General features: G+C 45.6%; 1 protein-coding gene across 2 annotated transcripts in view; it reads right to left on the reverse strand.

Annotated features, from left to right (window-relative positions):
* The window catches only part of WWC3 (WWC family member 3), a 111,371-nt gene that overhangs the window by 47,372 nt on the left and 39,721 nt on the right, over nucleotides 1–24,278 (reverse strand). For both annotated transcript variants that reach the window (XM_066248910.1, XM_066248909.1), the window contains exons 2-5: nucleotides 23,261–23,370; nucleotides 17,411–17,614; nucleotides 6,766–6,842; nucleotides 5,826–5,905 (exon numbers count right to left, since the gene is read on the reverse strand). In XM_066248910.1, the coding sequence (XP_066105007.1) occupies nucleotides 5,826–5,905; nucleotides 6,766–6,842; nucleotides 17,411–17,614; nucleotides 23,261–23,370 (471 nt within the window). The remainder of the gene's footprint in view (nucleotides 1–5,825; nucleotides 5,906–6,765; nucleotides 6,843–17,410; nucleotides 17,615–23,260; nucleotides 23,371–24,278) is intronic.

Here is a 24,278-nt window from a genome sequence, read left to right on the forward strand (position 1 = left end):
AGCCACAGCAGCGGGGCAGTCACCTGTTAGTGCTGGAAATGCACGAAGCTGCGGCTCTTGAAGAGGGGAGCTTGGCAATACCTTATAATACCACCAGTGCGTTTACCCTTTGACCCAGCAAACCCAGAACTTGTGCTGAAATCTTTTGAATGGACGTGTGCATGGCATTAGGTGAAAGGCTGACAGGTATAAGTGGATGCACCAGGCAGACAATGCCAGAATCCGCCAATCACCCTCACACCACAAAAAGAGACAGCCAGAGAGTGCAAACCCCCTGATGGAAGTGACACCACCACCCATAAAACACACAGACCCCCAAGAAAGGGAAGAAAAAGAAATTGAACTCAACTCAGATCAAGCCCCTCAAACTATTGACACCAGATCGCATAAATAACAGGAGCCTGTGAAATAACACCTTGCGCATTCAAGCAGCAAAGTCACTGTCGGGGAAATTCTACTGGAAAAGCAAATGAGCTTCCTCAACAAAGCTGTCAGAAGGACAAACAGAGGAGAGGGGGGAAGAGATTAAGAAATACAAAAGCCAGCCTGACCTGTGGTGGCGCAGTGGATAAAGCGTCAACCTGGAAATGCTGAGGTCGCCGGTACAAAACCCTGGGCTTGCCTGGTCAAGGCACATATGGGTGTTATGCTTCCAGCTCCTCCCCCCCCCCCCCGTCTCTCCTCTCTCTCTCTGTCTCTCTCTGTCTCTCCCTCTCCTCTCTAAAATGAATAAATAAAGAAAGAAAAAGAAAAGAAAAAGAAATACAAAAGCCAGACGTACTGTGTGGGCCTCGTCTGAACCTGGACCCCAACAAAACAGAGAAACGGGCAAACTCACTGGAGAAAGGACAATAGGTTACTCTTAAGTCGGGTATAGGTGTTATAGTTGTTTCCAAAGGAGTCTGTAAGTTTAGGAGAGATATTTAAGGATTAAACATGACTCTGGGATTTGCTTCAACCAGGTAGTAAGAGTTTGGGGGATGAGGCAGGGTGAGGCCAAACAAGATGGGCCATTGTGTGTTAGTTGTTGAAGTGTGATGTGGGGTCCCGGAGGGGGTCCATTATACCATTCTCTCTACTTCTGTGTATGTTTGACATTTTCCACCATTAAAAGTTTATATATATTATACACATATACACACGTACATATTCTGTCATTAACCCAGAGACTATGTTCATGGCCAGCTCCCATCTACAAAAATTAACAACATACATAGACTTAAAAAAAATACAAAAGGTTCTTTTTTCCTCACTTGGACCCAAGCGTAATGATGGATTTTCTTGCTAGCCAGGAAAATTCACCAAGATAAACAAGTTGAGTTTAAAATGTTTTCAGCGGCCAAACTCCTGGTGAGGTGCTCTGGGAAAGAATACACTGGACATTCTGGGAAGCAAGAACAGCAGAAATGTTTCTGGAGGAAAGACCAAGGGTATCTGCCTTTTTAAATCAAGGTTGGCAATAATATCCCAGAAGCCCAATTACGGACAACAGCTCACATCTTCTCTGTGCTTACAGTTAGAATCTGACAGTATGGCTGGCATAATCACCTTATCATGCCTACCAAAGCTTTTCACAATGTCTCAATAAATAATACCAAGCTGCATGATTCAACCCAAATGTAAGAGCCCATCTTCAGTACCAGAAAAAGAATAAGGCTGTCTCTGTCTTGTACACAGGCTATGGAATTCAGAAGAAGGGCACAGATGACTTTTACTTGCAAAGCATTTTACGCGTAGCATGAGTGCCCATGTTCTCTCTCCTTCCTGTGAGTTTGTCAGAGACATACGTACCGTGAAAACGTGACATCAGATTCAACTCTGCCTTTCGAGGCAGCTCCCTCTGGAAAGCTGGGGTAGGTAGGTCTCCCACGACAGGCCAGGTCCGTGACTTTCCCCCACACCACTCACCAGGTCTGGCAGGGACTGAGGACTGGCCTCTCGGGAGCGGCCTGTTTGCCACGGCTGCTCCCAAACGTGGGATCAAAGTAGCAGGAAGACGCAGGCAGCAGCAGCCACCTCCTCGCAGTTAATACTTCGTGCTGGCTGCAGGTGCAGTTACAACCCCCCCAAGAGCCCCCCCACGGCTCCTGCTTCCTGTCCAGCAGCCCTGGAGAAACCAAGGCCGCCTTGTCCTATTCTTAAATCTACTTCAACTAGAAGAGCTGAATTTCCTTCCTAGCAATGCCAAGGGGAAGGGCCTTCTCAGTCACCTGAGCCCTGGTACTTTTTATTTTCTAGAGCAGCAATTTTCAACCTTTTTCATCTCATAGCATACGGAAACTAATTACTAAAATTCTGCGGCACACCAAAAAATATATTTTTGCTGATGTGTGTGACAAAAAAAAATAGGTATAATTTTGAATCATTCATACCGGAAGACTATTGTGTTGACTGTTGTCATTCTTTTTTTTTTTTTTTTTTTGTATTGTTCTGTAGCTGGAAACGGAGGCAAACAGACCCCGCATGCGCCCGACCGGGACCCACCCGGCATGCCCACCAGGGGACGATGCTCTCTGCCCATCCAGGGCGTCACTCTGTTGTGGCCAGAGCCAGTCTAGCACCTCAGGCAGAGGCCATGGAGCCATCCCCAGTGCCCGGGGCCATCTTTGTTCCAATGGAGCCTTGGCTTCAGGAGGGGAAGAGAGAGACAGAGAAGAAGGAGAGGGGGAGGGGTGGAGAAGCAGATGGGCGCTTCTCCTGTGTGCCCTGGCCGGCTCAGTGGTAGAGCGTCGGCCTGGCGTGTTGTCATTCTTTTATTTGACAATCTAAGGGAAAAGAGGTCAGTGCTCCTGACTAAATAGGTGTCACATGTTTTAAAAGTCTTGCGGCACACTGGCTGAGAACCACTGTGCTAGAGTGTTTGGTCTTAAACTGATGTTGCTTTGTCTTCAATATAAGCTTTGTGCTTAAAATAAGGAAACAGAGATGGACAGACGATGAGGGCCGGGCTAAGGAACAGGTGCTGAGCTGGCCATCCATTACAGAAGCCAGAGCCAGTGGGGAAGGGTGCCAGGCAGACTCCCTTCCAAGGCTCAGGGGCCCCTGTGCCACCTCACAGGGTTCCTGAGCCACCCTGAGCCCCACCACCTGCACAGCACACTCAACATGGCCTGAAAAGTCGGTATTATCTACAGATAATGTGAAGTCATGATTCTCCCTGAATGAGAAAAAGCAACAGTGTGGAAGCAGGAAAGCAGCCTCCAATGAGTCACAGTCCTAGCGACACTCGGCAACCTCCCGAATGAAGTGATTCATGCCGCTTACTTCTTACCCAGCCCCTTAGCAGCAACTGGGACAGCGTGGGCCCCTCGCACACAGAGGCACCAAGTAGGAGTCGGGCTCTATGGGTCAATACAGAGTACACAACGGTGTGCTGGGACACACAGCTGCAAGTTGACAAAGTGAGCAACACGCTGGTGGCCAATATTGAAAAAGTAGCTTGATTTGCTTAAGCAAAAAAACTTTTAGGCCCTGGCCGGTTGGCTCAGTGGTAGAGCGTTGGCCTGGCGTGCGGAAGTCCCGGGTTCGATTCCCGGAAAGGGCACACAGGAGAGGCGCCCATCTGCTTCTCCACCCCTCCCCCTCTCCTTCCTCTCTGTCTCTCTCTTCCCCTCCCGCAGCTGAGGCTCCACTGGAGCAAAAAGATGGCCTGGGCGCTGGGGATGGCTCTGTGGCCTCTGCCCCAGGCGCTAGAGTGGCTCTGGTTGCGACAGAGCGACGCCCCGGATGGGCAGAGCATCGCCCCCTGGTGGGCGTGCCGGGTGGATCCCGGTCGGGCGCATACAAGAGTCTGTCTGACTGTCTCCCCGTTTCCAGCTTCAGAAAAATACCAAAAAAAAAAAAAAAACTTTTAAAAAGCTGTAGTGACTAGGGCTAATTAAAGGGAGCCCCACTGCGGATTTTCATGTCACAGGAGAGGCAGCACACACTCTGCTGGGTGGCAGCAGAGGAAGCAGAAGGCCACAGCTGAGAGGCGTCAGGGTAAGACTCCAGCTCACACTGAGCAGGTACCCAAATCCGCCACCTGGCGAGACCTGAGGGGGCAGGGTGGGTACCAGCGCCTGAGAAGGCCAAGTGCCGCTAGGCAAGACCCAGCTCACCTTTCTCTTGTGTCTCCCCCCGTGCCTATCATATGTCCTCAGTAAAGAAATGGACAAATGAATCATCAACCAAACTGACCCCGGACAATTAAGAAAGGGAAGCTCAACCTCGTGTTAAACCACAGGGTGTGACATGCTCAGCAATCACCATTTATGTGAGGCAGAGATAGTTACATTTGTAAAACGCTCACATTCATGTAGCACCTCTAAAGAGCAAAACTGCAGTCACATGTGACACCGTCACTGCATCTGCACACAGGATGCATGAGAGAGGCATGCTCCCCACCTCCCCGAGATCAGCACCACACGATTCCTGCCATTTGCTGAAGGCGACTACGTAGCAGGTGCCGGTGCTGCCTTCTGGTCAGTTTAGCCTGATGGTCGCCGCTAGGGACTGAATCACGTGCCGCCCCCGTCCCCACCACCACCAATAGGATGGTATCTGAGGATAGGACCTTTGTATACTGATCAGATTTAGATGAGGTCATGAGAGTGGAACCCCATAATGGGATTAGCGTCCTTATAAGAAAAGGAAGAGACACCAGAGACCAGAGCTCCCCCACAAGCCCCACAACATGAAAACATAGCCAGAAGCGGGCTCTCACCAGACACCGGACTTGCCAGTTCCAATGATCTGGGACTTCCACCCTCTAGCACTGTGAAAAGTGAATGTCTGCTGTTTAACCTCCCCCCAAGTCTATGGTATTTTGTGACAGCAGCCAAGCCGACTAACACAATCTGCTGACAGTGAGAACAGTAGGCACAGAAGGTGTAAAGCAAAAGCACATGTCCAAGTTCAGCAGGTGCAGCCAGGTTCTGAAGCGAGAGAGAATGGAATGGTGACCAACAAGCATACCATGCCCTTTCTTTAAGAAAATTAATTCTTTGGGCCAACAATATCACCATTTATAAAATAACTTTTGTTCATTGAATTTGCTGACTTAATATAGTTCACAAATGATAAGAAATTCATCCCAAAACTCTTAGTAGGGATAAAGTTTTTTTTTATAAAGATGCCAACAGAAGGAAGACCTACAGGCCAGACTGTCCAACAGAACAGTTCGTGATGATGGAAATATTCTACCGACTGTGCTGTTCGGTGCAACGGCCAGTAGCCGAGTGGTTCTCAAATGGGGTAAATGCATTCTCCAGGGAGCACTGGGCAAAGTCTGGAGACACTGTTGGCTGTCACAAACGGGTGGGAAGGTACTGCCGGCATCTAGGGGGCCATCCTATGATGCACAGGACAGCCCCCACACAGAGTTCTCTGGGCCAAGATGTCAACAGTGCCGAGGTGGAGAATTCTACACCAGCCACGAGATTACTGAGCATTTCAAATGCGGCAACTGAGACAAGGGGATGAAATTTTTTATTTTATTAAATATTAATTAATTTGATTTTAACTTTTAGAATAAAAAAAATTTAAGAGACTAAAACTAACAAAACTGGAATTCAAATTTAAACTGCCGTGTGTGTCTTAGAGAAGGCAGCTACCGAGAATGTGCATCAATATAAAATAAAGTCCTTCTTTCCTAAGTAATTCCATCTAAAGGAGCAAAGTATCTTCAAGGAAAAGAGATTCCGACGCTCAGCACTGGGGAATGGTGTGCACAAACCAAAGAACAGCCGCAGATGCCTGTGGAGCGTTCGTGCCTGTCCGGGCACCAAAGAGGTCAGCACAAAGGGCCATCACCGGAGCTGCTCCCTCTGCCCCCGGCCACTTACTCTTGCAGGGTCTCCACCCCCTTTTCTTTGTACTGCAGTTCTTGCTTCATCTGGGTCAGCTCTCGTTTCAATCTGGAAAGCTAAAGACAAATAATATTTTGGTTTTCCAAAATATAGCTGTGAAAATGATTTCTATAGATGTAATCACTGTCATTGAAGTGTCTGAGTAGCTTGCAATCCACTGGATCATCTACTCTCTGCAAGCACTTGCATTCACACGCACCTGAAACCGCCACCCTAGAAGGACCTGCCTTGCTTACATACCAAAGTCCCAGAGGTTCTTACCCATAGGGAACACCAACTATTTTCTTTTTGAAGGTATTGATTTGCTCATTACAATTAGCAAACGATGTCACACCTTGTCCATCCTCCCCTCTACTTGCTCTTCCCGGAGCCCACGCAGGAAGCCCTGCCACAGAGAACGTGGTCTCCGTCGCCTGGAGTGCTTATTCAGACACACTCTGGGACCTGCTCCAGGCCTGCATCAAAGCTCAGAGGGTGGGCCTGGGAGTTCGCTCACTTAACCAACGCCCCAGGTGTTTTTCTTAGGTGCACGAGAATTTGAGAACTACTGTCCCCAAAGATACACTCTGCTTTAGGGAACGAGACACCACAGCTGGATGCATCATTTCCAAGGTGTCTCCTGTGCTTTGATGCAAATGCAACAAAATGGACCCTCTTCCCAGACAACCAAGCCAAGGGGCTGAAGGACTGAAAGGAGGGTCCACACGTGAACACAGGTGACTTTCTGTTCAGTGTGCTGATGTTCTCAAAAGATACCTACCCTCCTATTGAGAAAAAATTATAATAATCCACAGAATCAAAAATCTTACTAAAAGATGAGAGTTAGACACTGCCCACCCTAAAATGAACCATGATAAGTGATGACACAGAAAAATACATAAGGGGCATCTCGTATGAAAACACTCGTCTTACTCACCCTATCCCGACGACTTGCTATTTCTGCTTTAATTTGGTGTGGGTCGTATTTTGTATTTGCTGAATATCCAGAGAAGGCTAAACAGAAGGAAAATATTTTATTTTATAATGGATCCTTTAAAATAAATACATACACATAGATAGGAACTTCTGATTCACCATATTAAATACTTAAATCCCAAATTTACAAGTTAGCATTGGCTCTTAAAGAATAAACATTTCGCAGCCTCGAATCTGGACATCTGATTTCCTGCATGAAGCCTTCTACGGGAGTGCGCATAATAAATGAGATGGCTATAGAGAAATCAAAACTCTGCTTACTTTGACTGCAAAACTACTAGGCTTAGAAACCACATACACACACGGGGAGGGAAAGGCATGATTAAGTATGGCAAACTGTTCTCACTGTGTAAATAGTACATACACTCGGAATTATTTTTACTTTCTTTTAAAATGCTCACACACGGAAGTCTCTGGGAGTTCAGAGCCAAAAAGTCAACTGTGGTTATGTTCAATGGTTTCATTACAAAAGATTTTATTTTTATTTTCTTCACATCTATAATCTCCAGATGAACAATTTTGACATAAGAAAAAAAATACTGAAGACCTGTAAAATGAAAAAGACAGCTCTCCAGTAACGTGCCAGTATCCGAAGGTGTAAGTAAAAGCTACTCTTCCAGGCACCCACACTTTAATTCTAGCAGCTTGTTTGTGATGGGTGTTTAGCTAAAGCACATCACACAGCTAAGTGTGTTCTTCAACAGTACAGTGCACGTGATTCCACCTCCTTTTACAGACATGGCGTCACTATGAGTAGCCACTACCTGGGGGTAAATGAGATCCGAAAAGCTGTTCACCTGCGTCTGTCTGCAAAGCAGTTAGGCAATTTCTGCGCAGAGAGCTGTGCGCCCCTTCTGCCATTTCAGTAGCTGGAGCAGCCAGTGGCTGCAACTAATTCCATCACCACCCCCCACACTCCTGTGCTTGCTCCTTGCTGATGGCCCGTCTCTTTGTTCTGAGGCTTCTGAAGCCATCAGCTTCCGTGCGGCAGTCACTTGGTTTCTAGCCCTTCCTTAGCTGGTGGAGCTTCCTCTGTCTTCATCTCTGGTCACACCATGCTGGTGTCATCTGCCTCCAAGTCATTAATGTCACCTGCCCGAAGCCCCATCCACAGGGCCAGTATCCTTTATTTTACTCCTTTAATCTGGGGACCAAAGGCTGTCATTCGAATAACTAGCTGCCAACATCTAGAAACTAGTTCAGAACCATGTCCTGACTTTCTATTGGAAAGGATGGCTCAAAGCCATCAAGTGGCTTCAACAGCAAGATTACTAACAGCCCCAATTATAATCAAAGTTAACCTGAGCAGTTGAGATACCTCCTTTTGTAAAAATCAGTTCTATGACAAATCTACTATGTAAACCCCCGTCAGTCAGAATTTTGAAACACTAAAATCCACTGCAAATAAAATCTGGAAGAGCTAAGTGTTTGACAAGTTTATGTTCTTGTATTTAAGAGTTGTAATCTCTCAAGACATGGAGTAAAATGTTTTTAAGATAGAATTCTTTCTTAGACAAAGAGTATCTATTTTCAAATCCTGTAACTTCTATCCTGATTCTTTGGTTTCACTGAAGATCAGTAATGAATTAGTTCTATAAAATCTCCACATTAAACTTCTAGGACTTAAAAGTTTCTCAGACCTGAGCTTTAGGGGCTTCCACTGCGACCCAGATAATATGTAAATGACCTACAGTTTGCTCACTCCTCACTGCCACTGTGTCAACTTGTCACCTTGCAGTTTAGGAAGACCGTGCTAACAGTTACCACCCGAGACCTTTCCAATTGGGGTAGAAAGTAACCCCACCAAAAAGTCCAGGTAAATTAACCACGATGTTAGACATCAGTAACAATGGTCTGAAATCATTGCCACAAAACTTAAAATGAACAAGGGAGGCGTAGCAGGTCTAAATGGACAAATACATGGCCACCTGTCCCCCCTCTTCTCCTTCCTAATATCCAGGACCCTGAGGTTGTCAGGCATCCACCTCTCCTCCAAGAGACTCAGCCTGATGAAACACAACCCCAGCAAGCCACCAAATCCCCCCAACAGGAAGCCACCCCACCTCAGAGGACTGTTATATAACAATAAACTTCCTTACTGTCCTGGCCCATAGGAGTCAGTCTTTTCTGAGACCGCTGAAACCATCCTAAATGACAGACTAGGTGTTACTTACATTGATACCATTCACGTTATATTTGTCTCTAAAATTATAAAATTCCAGGACTGGGATGAGGGAAAAGTCGAGTCAGGTACCTAAGACAGTGAGTATCTCTTATTTTCAAATGCTAAAGAGAACCGTGAACACTGGCATAACTTTTAACAATATAATATGATTTATACTAATTCTCAGTTCTTTATGTTTGCCAGTAAGTCTAATGAAATCCATTTCTGCGGTCCAAGAAACAGCCCAGGATTCCACACCCCATTTTTAATAGCATGTGCTCCACATCATTTAGAAAAAGAACTACCTTCCTCTGTTAAGACATGTCTCCAGTCTCAGGGTTTATGATAAATACCAGACTTTCACCTTGGAAGCTTTCTTCTCTCTTAGAGACCTGAGTGGGCAAAGCTATGAAATTGCTTAAGGAGTCCACTCAAGTATGCGCTATTGTTTTGGGTGATATAATAACAAGGTTTCAGTTTAGCTGGCCCACAATACTGTAAATTATTGTACCTCGCTAGTATAGGACACCTTTCACATTTATTTCATCTATTCTCATAAAAATCTTTATGAGAGACGTTGATTATGCTCCCCCCACTTTACAGATTCAAGACAGTTTGTAGTGACTTGATCTGCATTGCGCCATCAGTCACAGAGGGACCTGCATCTGGAACTTGGGCTCCTATGGATCAGCTGTCCAACAGCCCTTAATCAGAGTAGCTTTTCCAATGTAAGAAGGAATGGCCCTCCGACTCCGCAAAGCCAACCGCCCACCAGGTGAACTAGACCTGTGTATTTAACACTCACAATGCTGCAGACCTTAGCACTTTCTGTGAATTTCAATTTCACAGGATACTGAAAAGGGAAACTAGGTATGTGTCTGTCTCTCTCTCTTCCCACACAAGCCTCCTCTGTGCTGTGAGAACCTAAGGTCACAACCCCGGGGGTGAGGGGCTGAGGGGCTGAGGGGCTGAGGGGCTGAGGGGCTGAAGGGCTGAAGGGCTGAAGGGCTGACGTGCTTTCAAAGACCTTAGTCCTTCTCCAAAGTCACCCTCCGGACAGAGCGCTCCGTAAGACCACGTGTGCCTCCAGGCATCAGCGCTGTAGGGGTTGCTCAACGGAGCCCAGGAAAACTGGCAGAAAGGAGGCAAGCCCGGACAGATTCCATGCTGACAGGCACTCATTACCAGAGCAGCGATAACCCATAATGATAACCCATAACGATAACCGAGGCCAACAAAGGAGCGCATGACATTTTTTAAAAGACACCATAAGCAAAGGGCAAAAAAAAAAAAAAATCCACAAGACCTACAGAAGTACCACAAGAAGCCACCCAGTCCAAATCAAGAATCCTGTCTAACAGACTGGGATTATCTCTCAGTAAACATGTGTGCTCTGCTACAACCTTCAAGATTGAGTCTTGCCAACTAATACTTGTGAAAAATGCTGCGTGATCCATTTCACTCGTGCCTGCTCCAACATGCTTGCACGAGGGAGAACAAAAGGCTGAATAGATGGACTTCGGCCCTTATCCTAAGCGAGATAGGAGATGAGAAAGCCTTGGCCAGAGAACCCAGAGAATCGCAGGAAGATAGCCTTCCCTTCATGGGAGGGACTGGGAGCTTCAGAGAGAACGTTGGCAGGGCTGATCACTGATAAGGTCAAGCTTCACCACCACCTCACTCAGGAATTCAGGGTGGACCATCACTTTCCCAACAGAGATAAGGCTAACTCTTTCCCAGCCACCCAAAGAGACTTTTGGTGTAGGCTTCTGGGAGCCAAGCTAACAAGTAAAGCCATATTCCTGCTGCTCTAAGAGTCGATCTAGCCTAGTGGGTCTCAATCCCGGGAATCAGTTGGAAAGATTTTTGAAAACTGGCCTCACTCAAGGCAATTAAATCAAATGCTCTGCTCGGGCAGCTGTAGTCTTTTAAAGCCCTTCAGATTTTTACGTGAAGCCAGGCAGCGTTGAGAAGCACTGGTATAGACTACGAACTGGGAAACTTTCTCTTCAGATGGCCACATAGTAAATATTTTTGGCCTTGTGAACCATAGTTTTTGTCTCAACTCAACTCTGCCATTGTAGCTGCTATAGACAATAGGTAAGTGAATGAGCGTGACTGTGTTACAATAAAACTTTATTTACAAGTACCCTGAATGGATAGGATTTAGCCTGTGGGCCACCGTAACTTGTTGACGTGTGATTCAAACTATAATTTACCCCATACGAGAATCCCTTCCAAAAGATGCTGCAAATAAATGGTCATATACTTCATCTGAACACATCCAAAGGCTAGAGTTTCTCAGGAAGAATGAAGAAATAACTAGAGGAAATTTTTTTCTGAAATAATGAACGTCTTCAGGGATAAAGGCAGGCAAATAGTCTGCTCACAAAAATTAGGGGATATTTCAAAATGAATATAAATCGGTAAAATATCCCCTAATTTTTGTGAGCAGTATAGAAAACCATATTAGCATGAAGAAAGCAAGAGCAAACTCTACAAAATACAGCTGCAGAAAACGTACCAGGATTGGGTACCAAACAGCTAGCTCTCAAGTTCACACGTATGCTCAAATCCAGCAAAGCACTGACGTTTACTATGGTCAGCGACAAAAGAAGGTCAAGATACTCTTAGATACCAGATAGTACAAAATTGACACGAAATCTTTTCTCGCCAATGGATGGAGATTTGTTCTGGTGGTTTCCACACCTCGGGGAAATCTGTGAAGCGTGTGAAGGATGCACTGCCCCTTCCCCTGCTGTCTTCTGCACCCTTCTGCCCCGATATTAGAGATGAATGCTCTCATTTATTCCTCTCACCATCGTCACCTTCCTTTTCCCGATCATCGGCCATTAGGGATAAACGGGGTCCCCAATACTTAGTGTACACCAACACTACGTGCTACAGAAATATCTGTTGAAAACTAAATAGTTTAGCAATCTACTGTGGACAATGAGAAAGTCAAAAAGTAGAAAGTGCTCCGTCTTCTACTTGCCCCAGTTAGTGTTGCAGAACAGTCAGATGACTTGTCAGCTTACAACTGGTCTTTATTTCCAGATGGCCTGAACAATGGGAGGCAAGGTGTTCTGAAAACACAATCGGCTTTTGTGAGCTGCCTCTTCTATGTCCAGGAAACAGCACAGAGCACTGAAGGCTACATCCACAACCAGATCTGGATTCAAATGTGAGTTCTACCATTTACTGGGTATGTAACCTTGAAGAAGTAATTGAGCCTCCTCAATATTCAGTTCCTCGTGTGTCCAATGAAGATAACATCATATGCTTCATAATGTTGCAATCATAACAATGCACAGAAAACACTAGTTCACTGAACACTGTTTCCCTTAGCTTCAACTCATTAACAAAGAAGGAACACAATACAAAAATAAATTTTAAAAAATAACAATGAAGGAATAATGGGAAATAAGTCCATATAGTATTCTGTTCCTAGGACCAAAGCAAGGACACGCCTCCTCGCTTAGACGACCAGCACTGAGAGTGAGCTGGCTGGAGCCCTGCACGGCCGACTGCACCCCGGAGTGCTATGGATCCCACCACCAGCCACTCCTGACATGGGCCCAGACCTCTATAGGAGACATCTGTTAGTTCAAGACGACTCGAGCCAATAAGATCACTGCCTTGAACTTTATCCTGTGGTCAAAAATAATTAATTTCAGTCATATCAAAGAGTTTTCCTCATTGTAACTGGTAGTTCAAGTTAAATGGCAAATTGCAAGAGCTTGCTCAAAACCCCAAGGACAGCAGCAACCTGATAAACTACTTGGATTAATTCTGGATTCCATTCGTAGTCTCCGACATCGGACCCAGAAAGATCCACTGGCATCGCCAGCCCTTGTGAACACAGGCAGGCCCAGCCTCCACAAGGCAGCCTACACAAGGGGGTGCGAGGCGACATCGAGGCAGAGACTTCTAGTGGGTCGGGAAATGGAATCTGGTGAGCATGTCAGAATTTCATGTCAACACCATAAAGTCATCTGTTTCCTCTACTGAAGCTTTCTTCATACTCTTCATACACCACTTTATTCTTTTTTTTTCTTTTTAGAGAGGAGAGGGAGAGAGACAGAGAGAAAGAGAGGAGAAACAGAGAGAGAGAAGGGGGGAGGAGCTGGAAGCATCAACTCCCATATGTGCCTTGAGCAGGCAAGCCCAGGGTTTCGAACCGGCGACCTCAGCATTTCATACACCACTTTAAAGACAGCATCTTAAGAACTTTTTTTCACTGAGCATTAATAAAATGCCATGGAGCACAGGAAGGAACGTAACTGAGTGCAACTCCCTATCTGCCCAAATGAAGGTAGTGCAAAGCCCAAGAAAATATAAAAAGGAACACTGAGGGATGTCCTAGCTCCATCAGACTACAAGTGGGCTAGGCAGAATGCCTCCTGCGCTGCCCGGAAGGAACGTAACTGAGTGCAACTCCCTATCTGCCCAAATGAAGGTAGTGCAAAGCCCAAGAAAATATAAAAAGGAATACTGAGGGATGTCCTAGCTCCATCAGACTACAAGTGGGCTAGGCAGAATGCCTCCTGCGCTGCCCCTTGGGCTGGGAGTAGAATCCCACAGGCTGCAATAAGGTCCTCATATATTTGCATTCTTAAGGACTCCAGTCCTGAGTCCCCAAGCTCCCTGCAGCTGCTGTCTTGGCTGCACCAGTACAGGAGCCAGTAGGTAAGACACACCTTTCCTAGGCAGCTTTTCCTTTTAATCACTGGCAAGGAACACCCAAGTTTTTCTGATATGTTCCATTCTTGGAACCACTGATTGAAGAGCCTCTTTGGAGACCTAACCAAAGGGGATCACGGAACAGATGAAGTGTCTGAGACTATTGGGAGGAAACAATCTATTAGGTTGACTCATGAAATTACCAATATTCAGCCCCTTTTAAGCTACAGAAATGACAATTTTATATGGTTCAACCTAGCTTCTACCAAGAGACTTTCTAAAAGGTTTAGAATCACTAACCATATGTTCTCACAAACAGTTCCAGCTAGGTGTGACTTCGAGGCACCAAGCCCATAGCTTCTGATCCTATGAGAGCAGTTAAAAGGGACCATATGCTGGGCCATAAAAGTCATCTTAATACATTTCAAAAAACTGAAATCTTACATAGTGTAGTTTCTGACTGTAAGGGAGTTAAATTAGAAATCAACAACATGGCATCTTTTAAAAGTCCCCAAAAGTCTGACCAGGTGGTGGCGCAGTGGACAGAGTGTTGGACTGGGATGCCGAGGACCCAGGTTCGAGACCCCGAGGTCGCCAGCTTGAGCGCGGGCTAATCTGGTTTGAACAAAAGATTACCAGCTTGGACCCAAGGTTGCTGGCTCGAGCAAGGGGTTACTCCATCTGCTGAAGGCCCGCGGTCAAGGCACATATGAAAAAGCAATCAATGAACAACTAAGGTGTCACAATGTACAATAAAAAACTAATAATTGATGCTTCACATCTCTCCATTCCTGTCTGTCTATCCCTCTCTCTGACTCTCTCTCTGTCTCTGTAAAAAAAATAAAATAAAATAAAATAAAATAAAATAAAATAAAATAAAATAAAATAAAATAAAAAGTCCCAACAACTTACTTTTACAGAACCCCTGGGTCAAAAAATAAATCACAAAGGAAATGAGAAAATATTCTGAACTGACTGAAAATAAAAATACTAAATTTTAAGGGGTGCAGTTAAAGTGATACTTAGAAGAGAATTTATACCTTGAGAGGCAATGTGACAAAATAAAAAAGGTCTAAAATTAATTATCTAAGTTTTCACTTTAGGAAGTTTGAAAAGGAAAAATAAAGCCAAACTAAGAAGGAAAGAAATAAAAAAGACAAGAAAGCAATAAAATAGAAAATAAACAAGAAATAGGGGAGAAAAGGTAAACCCAAAGCTAGTTCACTGTAGAGATAAATGCAATCGATAAAAGTTCAGGTACAATGATTAAGGGAACAAGACACAAATGATAAAAATCAGGAATGACAGAGAGAGGACAGTGCCACAGGGCCTCCAGGAACTAAGAGAATTATAAGGCAACTCTGGGAAAACTTGACAAACTTGACTAATTCCCTGTGGGCTAATTCCAGCCTGGTACCTGTTTTTCCTTTATCAGAACAAGCCACACACACGTTGTCCCTGGCTGTTTTTGCAGTATAACAAACAGGGTTCAGTAGTTGCGACTGAGACACTATGGCCCACAAAGCTGAGAATATTTACTATCTGGCCCTTTAGAGAAAAGTTTACTGACGGAGGGATTAGATGAAATAGACAAATTCCTTGAAGCACACAAATACTAGAACTGATTCAAGAAGAAACAGAAAATCTGAACAGACCTGTCTCTATTAAAGGTACTGATTTTGTCCTTACACACATTCTCACAAAGAATTCCAGCCCCAGATGGCTTTTCTGGTGAGTTCTATCAAATGGCTAAGGAAGCATTAATACCAATCCCACACAAACTTTTTCTGAAAAGAGAGGCGTAGGGAACACATCCCAATTCATTCTGTGAGAACAGTATTATCTTGGTACCAAAATCAGAGAAACACATTATAAGAAAAGAAAAACTATGGAGATAAGAAACAGTCCCTAAAAGATTGGAACGGAGCTGACGCACTGCATTCTGATGGGCAGTGAAACTAAAAAACAAAAATCTAGGACATACCAATATCTGAAAAACAAGAGAGAAAACAACCTAGAAACCACATACCATTATACCTGAGGCCCTACATTCTCTGAAGGCATGTGGTAAGAGAACTACGTGACATTCCTGTTCTAGGGTGGGGGAGAACCCCACCTCCTCTTCCTCACAGCCTGTATGGCCTATTCACCTTCAACAACAGCTACAATAGAAAAGACCAATGCCTCAGTGGTGGGATCCAAATACTTTAACAACCAGTTCTCTGCCCTAATGATCGTTTTAAGTATAAAAAAATTATATACTGGAAGGTAGTTTATTATTTCATGCATTTAATACTTCCATAAGAATAATAGAGGTACACAAAACTAGATTGTTATAAGAGTTTTAAAATATTAATGAAAAAATATTAAATAATACCTGACCAAAAAAACCAATAAAACTGTTATTTAAGATATTTCCATGTTGCTTCTTGACTGGTGTCCTCACTTGCAATTTTTTTCACCTATAGACAGAATGAACATTACTGTGGGTGCTTAGAACACGCTGTTGCACCAATGAATGTTAAAAAAGAGTAAGAAATGGAAATTTGTGATTTTCACATTGGACGGCTGCCAAGGGGTGCCCACCTTAGAGAGAACCCTGATGACAAGTGCCATTTGAACAACCAGTCTGCTGACTCAAGAAAAAATTAGGTATTGGTTCTGCCAAACTGGTGTGAACCGGCTGAATCCCACCACTGTGTATGGCCCCTTAGCCTTAACTCCATTCTGACTTGCAACACAGAATGAAAGCCTTGACCATGTCTCTAATATTCAGAGCTATGTCCCCAGAGCCAAATACCTGGCAACAGAGCAGTCATATCACAGGTAAGTCTTTCCATGTCTCAACTAGACTTGGGCTTTTAGTCAATAAAACCTAGTGGTACCAACGTCATATATTGTCTTCAAGCTCCCTGGCACCCAGGACAGTAGTGGCCGTCTGTACCCTGCTGGGCTGTTCCATGTGGCAACTTTTTCGGGAAGGGACTGATTCAAGCAGTGCCTGACCGGGTCAGCAACAAAATGCCTTGACTTCCCAGACCTGACCTAGTTCCTCCAATTTGAGCTGGGTATCTATGGAGTATGAGCAAGACAGGGGCCCACCTCCAGCAGCCTCTGAGACGAAGAGGAATTAATTCCCTTTGAGAACATCAGGGTGTGTCCATCTAACTGGAGGGGCAGAAAGAGTTCTCCCGATTCCCTGGGTTATACTAAGTGCCTCTACCTTCAGAGGCTGCCCAAGAAAGGACCCTACAAAGAGACAGGTACTTGACATGTGTGAAGGCTCCTGACCTTTCCATCCAGTACCAACAAAACCACTGTGCGGACTTGCCAAGGATCACCCAACACAGTACTAAGTGCAGCGGTCTCCAGGTACAGGCCCTTTCCACACTGACAAATGTGGCATGAGGTTGTTTCATGTCACTACCTGAAATGTGCCTGTTTATTTTCTACCTGCCCCACCTGAATACGAGCTCCATGAGGACAGGGACCCTTCCTCTCTTGGCTGCCACTGTACCTGCAGCACCTAGGCACAAGGTGGGCACTTGATAAGTACTTGCTAAAGGAGTGACTAGTGGATGACCATCTGCTTGTACCGCGGCACCCTGGTGGCCTAATGCTACATGAACAGAAACCTTGTAAAGTCGTCTTGCCCAAATCAAGTTAGGTGCTTGCACGTAACCTAGCAGAGAAATGGCTTTTCAAGTCACGTGTTAACTGAAGGAGTCAGTCAACTCACAGCTGGCATATGAGCGGCTGTCGTCCTCACACATTTTGTGCAGCTGCTGGTACTCCTCCTGAGCCAGCTCGAACCGCTGCTGCTTAATCTGGTAGATTTCTTTCTTGGCATTGAGAGCCTCCTGGGCTACAATTAAATATTCTTTCAACATCCGCTCCTGCTCCTGCCTCCACTGTTCTCTGGGATCCTCAATCTGGGTAAGCTCTGAAATGAAAAGTGCAAGATGTAAGTGGAATAAAACAGACACACACACAAAGAACATAAGTGACATCAAAGTCAAATCTTCAGGCAGACCAATAGTCATGTGGTAATGAGACTAGTCAATATGAAAATGAATTACCACGATGCACATTAAGGAACAGTCTACATAACAAACCTTCCTAAAGCACAGAATACCTTCTATTTTTATATGCATAGTTAAAATGAGGAGAAAGCTCTATAGATATAAAATTGTTCATCAGAGGGGGAAGACAACACCAAACAATTTTTCACACTTATGAAATGTTGGTAGAGATGAACCAAATGAGCTCATTACTGTCAAGCTAACAGACTTGCAGCCCTCTTGTTGCCGACTTCTTTGGTTAGGGTGCCGCCGGCTCGGCTGCCCACCAGCTCGGGTGCCCACCGGCTCGGCTGCCCACCGGCTCGGGTGCCCACTGGCTCGGCTGCCCACCGGCTGGGCTGTCCTCCGACTCGGAGTGCTCCCCTCCCTCCCACACCAGACCGTGCAGTCCTTCTGCATTCTTCGTGGGCCTGCTGGTCTCCTCCCATCCATAATCTCCCCACTTCTCACTCTGGCCTTCTCACCCGACAGCTCCTGGAAGGGCTCGTGCCACCTCTGGCTGCGACCTCTCTCCTGAGCTCTCATCTCTGCTTCCCAACTGCCTCCTAGATGCTTCTCCAATGGAATTGAGTCCTTCATCCAAAGCAGAACTCATACTCACGCAGTGCCCTTTTGCTCCCCAAACTGAAACCAAACTAAATACTGACACAACAGCGAATGTCTGCTTCTCCCGCCCTCCCTCTCGAAGGGAGCGGCGTCATCTGGACGCATGCATGCAGCCTACCTGGGAACCCAACCTGAGCCTCGTCCTCAGGGAGACCCTGAGCCTCCCTCTCCCAGAATATGCTGTGGGCCATCAGGGACTGGTGACTCCTGCCCCTAGACATAATGACTGACAACATACCCTTCTCCCCTCATTCAATCAGACCCCCATGATCTCTCTCCCAAAACACAAAAGCCTCCTGTCTCATCCACCAAAAGGCATCCTCCGTGTACCTCCCAAAGCTGCCTTCTACCCCTGCTTTAAATTCTTGAACACATGAATCTCTTTGGAAGCCCTAAGTCTAATATCCTCCATAGGTTACACGAGTCCTGAAACTAACGTGCTGGCTTTTCTGTCCTTCCCCTACAAACGTCCTCTGAACAGACTGGATTTTCCCCAAGTCCCAGCTTTGGCTTCGCTCACCCATGCGTTTGTTTGTTCACGCTGCTCCTGTCCTTCTGCGCCCCAGGAAACCTCACTCTCTTCTAAGACCCTTTGCAAAGGCACCTCTTTCTTCAAGCCTTCTCTGCCCCTGGCGTACATACATCTCTACAAAAGGGCTAGGACTGCTGCTCCTACCACTTGGCACGTAATTGTTTTTATGTTTCTTTGTTTCCCACATGAAAGTGTGAGCCCCTAGACCACAGGCGCACAGCCTCCATCATCTTCATCCTCTCAGAACCCTTCATGCATCTAAACCCAGAAGGCCATTAACTGTTGACTGCAGGCTCAATGAGTGAGGACCGAAAGGGACAATCTGCTCCAGGGACAGAGGACTACAGTCCCGAGATCAGACCCTTCGAGCAACAGGGTGGACTGAGCAAACAGGTGAGACATGCAGACTCCGGCAAGGCTAACTCTCCTCATGCAGCCACTCTCCTAGAGACGGTTTCAACAGAAGTAAAAAAGGGAAACCGGTGTCCCTGTTCCAAATTTAGAGTCCCCAGGCTATGCTGTCTCTGTTATAATGTTGACATATTGATAAACATATGCAGGCTGCTGGCAGCCAAAACAAGAGAGTGTTCATAGGAGAGAAAGGCTGTTCAAACTCCCCCACCCAAAGCCTAAATAAATATGCAAAATAATTCTTGTGATGGGTGCTTGAGCAGCACTATCACGACCTAATTCCATCAGCTGCTGATGACTGGATAAAAAGTGCAATGTATCTGTACTGGACTATTACTCGGTCATGAAAAGGAATGAAGTTCTGACACATACTACCATGTGGCTAAATCTCAAAACCATCATTATGAAAAAGCCAGACACCAAATACCTCCTAGTATATGGTTCCATCTAAATGAACTGTCCAGCATGGGCAGATCCACAGGGACAGAGAGAAGCCTGGTGGTTGCCAAGGGCTGAGAGATGGAGGGGGTATGGGGAGTGACTGCTCCTGGGTTTGAGGTTTTACTTTGGGGTGATAAAATGTTCTGGAACTAAACAGAGGCGGTGATTGCACAAGCCGTGAAGGCGCCACAGGCCACTGACCTGCACGCTTTATAATGGTTCAGTTCATGTTTTGTGCATTTCACCTCAAAATGGTTAGAAATGTAAATTTTATGTCTGGTTTACTTTTAACATACACACACACACACGTTTGCTAGGGTGTTTCAAATATGTTCTCCTTTTAAACCCCCTCTTGTCAACATCCTTCAAGGGTCCTCCTACAAAGCCTCTCCAGGCCTTAAAAGCCTACATGGGGAAGAAAGCAAAAACAACAACACAGAGCAGGGTCTTCCCCTAGCCCTGGAGTTCAGGTTCAGCGGCCTGGAGCAGTACAGTTGCACTGTCTGTAACTGGCTGATGTCTCGGACGTTTAACCAGTGGGAACAAGATCCGCCGCACTAACCGGCATTGTCGCACTCTGTCCAGTGCACCAGGGGCTCCTTAGAACCCGAAGGAAGTCAACCTGGGGCCCCTCTGGTCCCTCACTGCACTGTCAACCTACAGTTCCAATTACATGTAAGTGTCTCCTCAGGTTCTGTGCCTTTGGAAAGCTAAGCTATCAAGAGTTGGGTTCTGGGGAGCAAGTTTTCTGGAAGGGGGTCTTTGGCCCCCCTATGTACAAATTATTACAACAATAATAACCTTTCTTGTTTTTGAAAGAAAAGGGGGGTGGGTTCTCTGAAGGTCTGAGGGAAGAGGTGGTGTGACCCTGGAGCTGCTGTCTTCACCCGTGTCCCCCAGGTGCTGCATGTCCCAGTTACGCTCAAGGTGGCATAAAGAAAGTCCTTAGTGTCTAGAGTGTCCTGTCGACTCCTTGAGGGTGGAGACTGGGTCTCACTTTCCTGCATCCTCAGGGCCTAAAGAGTAGCCAGAACAGAGAGGCGCTCTGTGGCACTTGCTGTGACTCAGCGAGCAGACGAGCCAAGGGGCACGGAGGGATGAGCAAGTTGGGTTTACGGGAGCAGCAGAGAGTAACCAGCCAGAACAGGTCCTGGGCCTCCGGGCGCTGGGCAGACTTTCCAGAAAGGTTGTGTAAGGCAGATGCCTGTGCTATGCAGTCATATCACCTTGCCCCAGGGGCTGAAAGCCTGGTGATAAAGCTATGTGACCGACCTGGCCAAACAGCCCTCACCTGTGGGAGTGGCTCTCCCCTGTGGGAACTGCCCTCATCTGTGGGAGTGGCCCTCACCTGTGGGAGTGGCTCTCCCCTGTGGGAACTGCCCTCACCTGTGGGAGGGGCTCTCCCCTGTGGGAACTGCCCTCATCTGTGGGAGGGGCCCTCACCTGTGGGAGGGGCTCTCCCCTGTGGGAACTGCCCTCCCCTGTGGGAGCTCCCAGCAACAGCTGGGAAAGCAAACCTGGATGGTCAGGTACAGGGTGGTAGATCCACACACAGACTGGAGGTACAGGGTGGTAGATCCACCTAGAAGCCTTCTTACCACCCAGGTAACTGCCTGGGAGGCCGGGGTGCCCACTCTTTGGGTCAGAGCTCCACTAGAGTGCATGGCCAAGTGCCCCATTTCAGAAACGCCACTGCTCCAGGCCCGATGGGGAGCCTGGCCTTTCAGGTTTCTTTCTTTTCTTTTTTAGCTCAAATTTTTTTATTATTTGATTCAATGAACACAAAGTTAAATTTCAATAAACAGAATTAGAATAAACATAAAAAGGAAAGAGAAAATTAAAATTAAAAAGCTATTCACATTGAAAATGTGTATTTAAGAGTAATATAGAGAATTTCTATAACTCATTTTTTATTGTTCTTCAATTGTAATTGAATAAATTATGAGTGAATTAGTAATTCTCTAGATTAGACCATTTTATGCATACTTTGAATAAACATTATGCATATTAATACAAGGTTTTAATATGACAGATGTTGTCTCTTTCTTGTTTAGCTGTCTAATCCCAATCAGACTGGCAATAACACTGCTCTTGGGAATGATGTGCATCTAAACTGCTTCTAGGCTCTGTTTTGTTTTTCGATTACAGTTTACATTCAGTATTATTCTGTATTAGTTTCAGATGAATATTGAGGAGCCACTCTGTAAAGTACATAACTGCCATTCAGGTTGGCCATTCAGGAAGCAAATCAGCAAGTGGCCCATGAGCCAATCACACTAAGGGACATGCAGAGTCACGACCAGAGTGAGGCAAGGGCTTCAGATTCGCTCATGTGGTGGGCATGGTGCCTCCTCAGACCCTCCCAGCCTCCCCCACACTTACCAAGCCAGAGGACAAAAACACAGTAAGGGGAAAGCCATGCTTTATGTCTCTGGTAAAAAGTGACAATGACAGAAACACTAGAATGAAAATGAGAGAGTGAGAAAGTGTGAGCCTGAGAGAGAAATGGATCCCCAGGTGATGCCCAATCGAGAAAGGCTAATGAAGAGACAGAAGGCCAAGAGTGAGGGGTGGAGAGCAGCTCTAGATGACATGCGGCCTGTAGTGCGGGCTGTGTCACCCTGGGCACTGCTGACGGGTGGGGTCGGCTCATTCTCTGTGGGGACGTCCTGTGCATTATAGGGGGTTTAGCAGTGTCCCTGGCCTCTACCCACTGGATGCTAGGAGTACCTCCACTGTGCGTGACCTCGAGTATTACCCAAAATTACCAAGTGTCCCTGGGAGGCAAAATCAGCCCCGTGAGAACCACTGCTCTAAACAGTTCTACAAAGAAGGCTGGCATAGCCAAGGACCCACTATTTTCACTGTAGTCTTCACACCACTTCCTCCCTTCACAGAGATCAAAAATGTTTGGTGTACATATATTCAAGTTAAACATATAAGCCAAAATGGGGTTAAGGTAACCTCATGGGCAGTTAATTGTTCCAAGAACGTGTAAACTCCACTTTCCAATAACCAACCTTCTCATTAGGAGAGGTATTCCTTTTATTATTACTATTATTATTATTACTGATTTTAGAGAGAGAGAGACATTGATTTGTTGTTGCACTTATTTATATATCCATTGGTTGATTCTTGTATGTGCCCTGACTGGGGATCAAACCTGCAACCTTGGTGTTATCGAAGCGATGCTCTAACCAACTGAACTACCCTTCCAGGGGAGAGGTGTTCCTATTTCCAAACTGCCTGGGAAACATCTTCCTTATATTAAGTATTACGTCCTCCATTAAACCTAGGCCGTGCAGTCCTGAGCAGCATACAAGTGAGGTAGCTACATAATTGTTTCACTTTTTGAAAAACACAGCTAATGAAAACTTCAGATTACATGTATAAAACCCACTGTACTGCAACATTGGGCAGTCAAGATCATTTTGCTCTACAAAGAGTCTTTAGCATCTTTGAGATCAACACAAAAACTCATTTACACATAGTAACTCAAATGTGGCACTGTACTTACTATTTATGTGGTCCATGTAATAAATTCCAATTTGTTTATCATATACAGTTTCCCATCCTAAAGGAAGTTCATCCCCAACACAATCGGCAAAGGTCAACGGCTTTGTGATCCTGCAAAATAAAAGTATAAAAAGCAAATTTGAAAGTCAGGTCAATTTTGTGTAAGTTTACTGAATGGACTCTAGAATCGGGTTTTAATATGAAATACACACTGGTAAATACACTCACCGCAGCAGCATACCCATGGCAGCCAGCTTCTAAGATGGTTTCCATGCTTCTTCCCCCTGATGTTCCCCGGCCTCTATTTGGGAGGATGTTGGTGGTATGTTTCACTTTCTGTATATTTCTGTTTTGATATTGACTCTAATTTCTTAAAAGCATATGTTTAGAATGAAGACGAATTCTGATCGGTGCCATTCTGATGGTGTTCATCAATTTCTAAATGCTGCTCGGAGAGACAAAGCCTTGCTATTGAACCAGTTTGGGGGAATAACATGTTCATAATTTATAGTGGTCTTGTGGGGTTTGGCTCTGGTGTTACTTTCCCGGGACCAGGGATTTAAACAGAGGATGTGGGAGGATTCAGTTAGTGAAATTTAGGTTATCAGATTCCCATGCATGCCAGTCAGTGTGCATTTATAGAGACTACTGAATAAATAGCTGCCCGGACTCAGACAATTATAGGTGTGGCCTGTTTAATACAAGAGCTGTCTTGTCAGTGTGATCATGGGGTGTGGGGGAGGGGGGCGCTCTACTTAAAGAAGCCCATCTGGAAACCTTTCTTTTATTTATCTGTGTCAAGACGAGATTTTTAATCAACCTCACTTTCAAGGAGAGAGGTCTGTAGACAATGTGCTTTTGTTGTTTTTCTCTAGAAAACAAAAAGGACCCTTTGCGATCTTGATTCCTACTGTATCGGGCACCCAGGCAGCACTGAGCAAGCATCTTCCTGTATTGTTATCATGCTTGTTTGGATTTTTGCATTTGGTCAGTTGTTACTGTTTAACTCCTTAACTCAT

Source organism: Saccopteryx bilineata, chromosome X, assembly GCF_036850765.1.
Source record: "Saccopteryx bilineata isolate mSacBil1 chromosome X, mSacBil1_pri_phased_curated, whole genome shotgun sequence".
Classification (NCBI taxonomy): Eukaryota; Metazoa; Chordata; class Mammalia; order Chiroptera; family Emballonuridae; genus Saccopteryx; species Saccopteryx bilineata.